The sequence below is a fragment of the Mastomys coucha genome, unplaced genomic scaffold (assembly GCF_008632895.1).
Source record: "Mastomys coucha isolate ucsf_1 unplaced genomic scaffold, UCSF_Mcou_1 pScaffold17, whole genome shotgun sequence".
NCBI lineage: Eukaryota > Metazoa > Chordata > Mammalia > Rodentia > Muridae > Mastomys > Mastomys coucha.
The window spans coordinates 30,289,647-30,292,109 of NW_022196899.1; the positions used below are offsets into that span (position 1 = coordinate 30,289,647).

General features: G+C 36.1%; 1 protein-coding gene across 2 annotated transcripts in view; it reads right to left on the reverse strand.

Annotated features, from left to right (window-relative positions):
• The window catches only part of Bbs7 (Bardet-Biedl syndrome 7), a 50,464-nt gene that overhangs the window by 4,558 nt on the left and 43,443 nt on the right, over positions 1 to 2,463 (reverse strand). For both annotated transcript variants that reach the window (XM_031376633.1, XM_031376632.1), the window contains one exon: positions 1,414 to 1,578. In XM_031376633.1, the coding sequence (XP_031232493.1) occupies positions 1,414 to 1,578 (165 nt within the window). The remainder of the gene's footprint in view (positions 1 to 1,413; positions 1,579 to 2,463) is intronic.

Sequence of the window (2,463 nt, forward strand, 5' to 3'; positions counted from 1 at the left end):
AAAAAAAAAAACAAAAAAAAAAACCTTTGTCATTATAGTTAAACCACTAACAAAGAAAATTCATTGAAAGAAGCAAGAGAAAAATCATCAAATCACATATAAAGGTAGGCTGATCAATAACAGCAGATTTCTCAAGGAAAACTTTAAAAAGCTAGAAAACTTAGAATTTTCAAGTTTTGAAAAGAATAATTGCTATCCCAGACTACAGCTCCCAGCAAAGCCATCTTCAATCATAATTGAAGGGGCAAGGATTTTTTTCATAGTAAAAACAATTCATGACCATTAAGCCAACTCACAGAAGGTACTTGGCTGAATTCTCCAACTGAAGAAAAAGACAACACATATATGGGTCCCCAGGGGAAGGATTAACCACTTTTGAGTAATAATAGTTAACCAGGAGAGAAAAAGAAAACACTAAAATACTACAAAATCAGCAAAAGGGCAGGCAATCACACATAGCTTTCAGTTATAAATCTGAATATTAATGCTCTTAATTTCCCAGTCACCAGTTAGAGACTAACAGAGTGGACTGAAGTTCAGGAACTATCTACCTGCTGTCTCTAAAGCCCATGTGTCATGTCACCATCAGAAACAGAGGATACTATGGGGTAAAAGGAAGGAAAAATGTATCCCAAGCAAATGAGGTAATAAGCAGATGTCACTGTTCTGAAATCTGACAAAATAGACTTTAAACCACAACTAGTCAGAGAAGATAAAATACCTAACTTCATATTGATTAAAGAAACAATCTGTCAAGAGGACAATATAATTGTAAACATACATGAACTAAACATGGGTCCACTCTATCTCATAAAACAAATATTAATAGAATAAAATCACAGGTTAGCCCCCATACAAGACTAGCAAGAGACTTCAATACCCCCCCTTTTTTTTTGGTTGTTTTTGTTTTTGTTTTTGTTTTTTGAGACAGGGTTTCTCTGTATAGCCCTGGCCTGGAACTCACTTTGAAGACCAGGCTGGCCTCAAACTCAGAAATCCACCTGCCTCTGCCTCCCAAGTGCTAGGATTAAAGGCGTGTGCCACCACCACCCAGCTCAATACCCGATTCTTATTGATTAATAGACCATCAGGGCAAAAATTAGAGATATCTTTAATGACCCCATAGATTTAATTGGTTCAACAGACATCTTTAGAACATTTTATCTAAAAATTGTAGGAAATTATATCTATAATTCAAATATTACCACAGATTTTATACAGACTGTATTGGAAAAATAATCTTTACATATTCATCTTTACTAATAACATTTTTATACTCATTAATTCTATTTAATAGCTTCTGTTGAACATTATAGATTTTCAATTACATTATTTTGAAATTATTCCTGTCTTAAGACAAATTAAAACATAGGTAGATTTTTATATGATGATTTAACAAATAATCTGATTTACCTGTATATGCACTCGAGTTGTGTATCCAGAAAGGTATTCTGAAAGTAAAATGTTGCACATTCCCCTGCTGGAGGTTTTTCAGGAACTTCAGGCAGGCAGAACACGACCCAGGAGTGAACTTCAGCAAAGCTGAACTGGCCTGTTAGAGTCAATGTGTTCATGGGCCTGCAGTTTAACAGCAGAGGCATACATTTGTGTGGATGAAGGAAAAACTATACATATACATTTATAAGCAGAATTTCAAATACAGCTAAACATTTTGTCCTCTTAATTTTTAAACTTTTATACAGGGGCTCTCAATGTAGCCCAGAAACTCACTGCATACTCCAGGCTCACCACAAAAGCATGCCGGACTTCTTGCATGAGTCTTCCAAGCGCCAGATAGAGCTACAGGTATGAGCTACCATTCTCAGCTTTAAATAAATACGTTTAAAAAGGCTTTCTGAAATTAATCTTACATATCAAACAAATGAACATTTTAATTTTCTAGATAAAATTCTGGATGTCTGTCAATTCCTATAGTTGCTTGTGATAGGTGTCCTACACTTGGGTGATGTAAATAGTTTTTCTGTTCATAGGAACATGCTTTATAAATTAAATTGAGATTATTCAAGTCGATTTGCTTGTTTGAAAATTCATCTCTATCTGTATTACACAGACTGCAAAATGTATGAGTCACTCCATGAAAATAACCAATTGTGAAGGCCAGCAGCTGGGCCTGAGGTAGGGCAGGCACAGATTAGAGTATTTATTCTTTACTAGCTGTGACCCAGTGACAAGCTAGGAACGACTATCTTCCCTGGGGTTAGTTAGACAACTTCTATTAGTAATTATAATGAAGTAAGGGAGAAACTGAAAAGTAAACCAAAGGCAGGAGTGGTATCCTAATATGTAATCCCAGCACTCAGGAGGCTGAGCCAGGAAGATCTGCATCAAGGCCCAGTCTGGGCTACAGAGTATAAGCCTTTCCTTAAGAATCAAGTGGTTCAATTCCCAGCAACCACATGGTGGCTCACAACCATCTGTAATGGGATCTGATGCCCTCTTCTG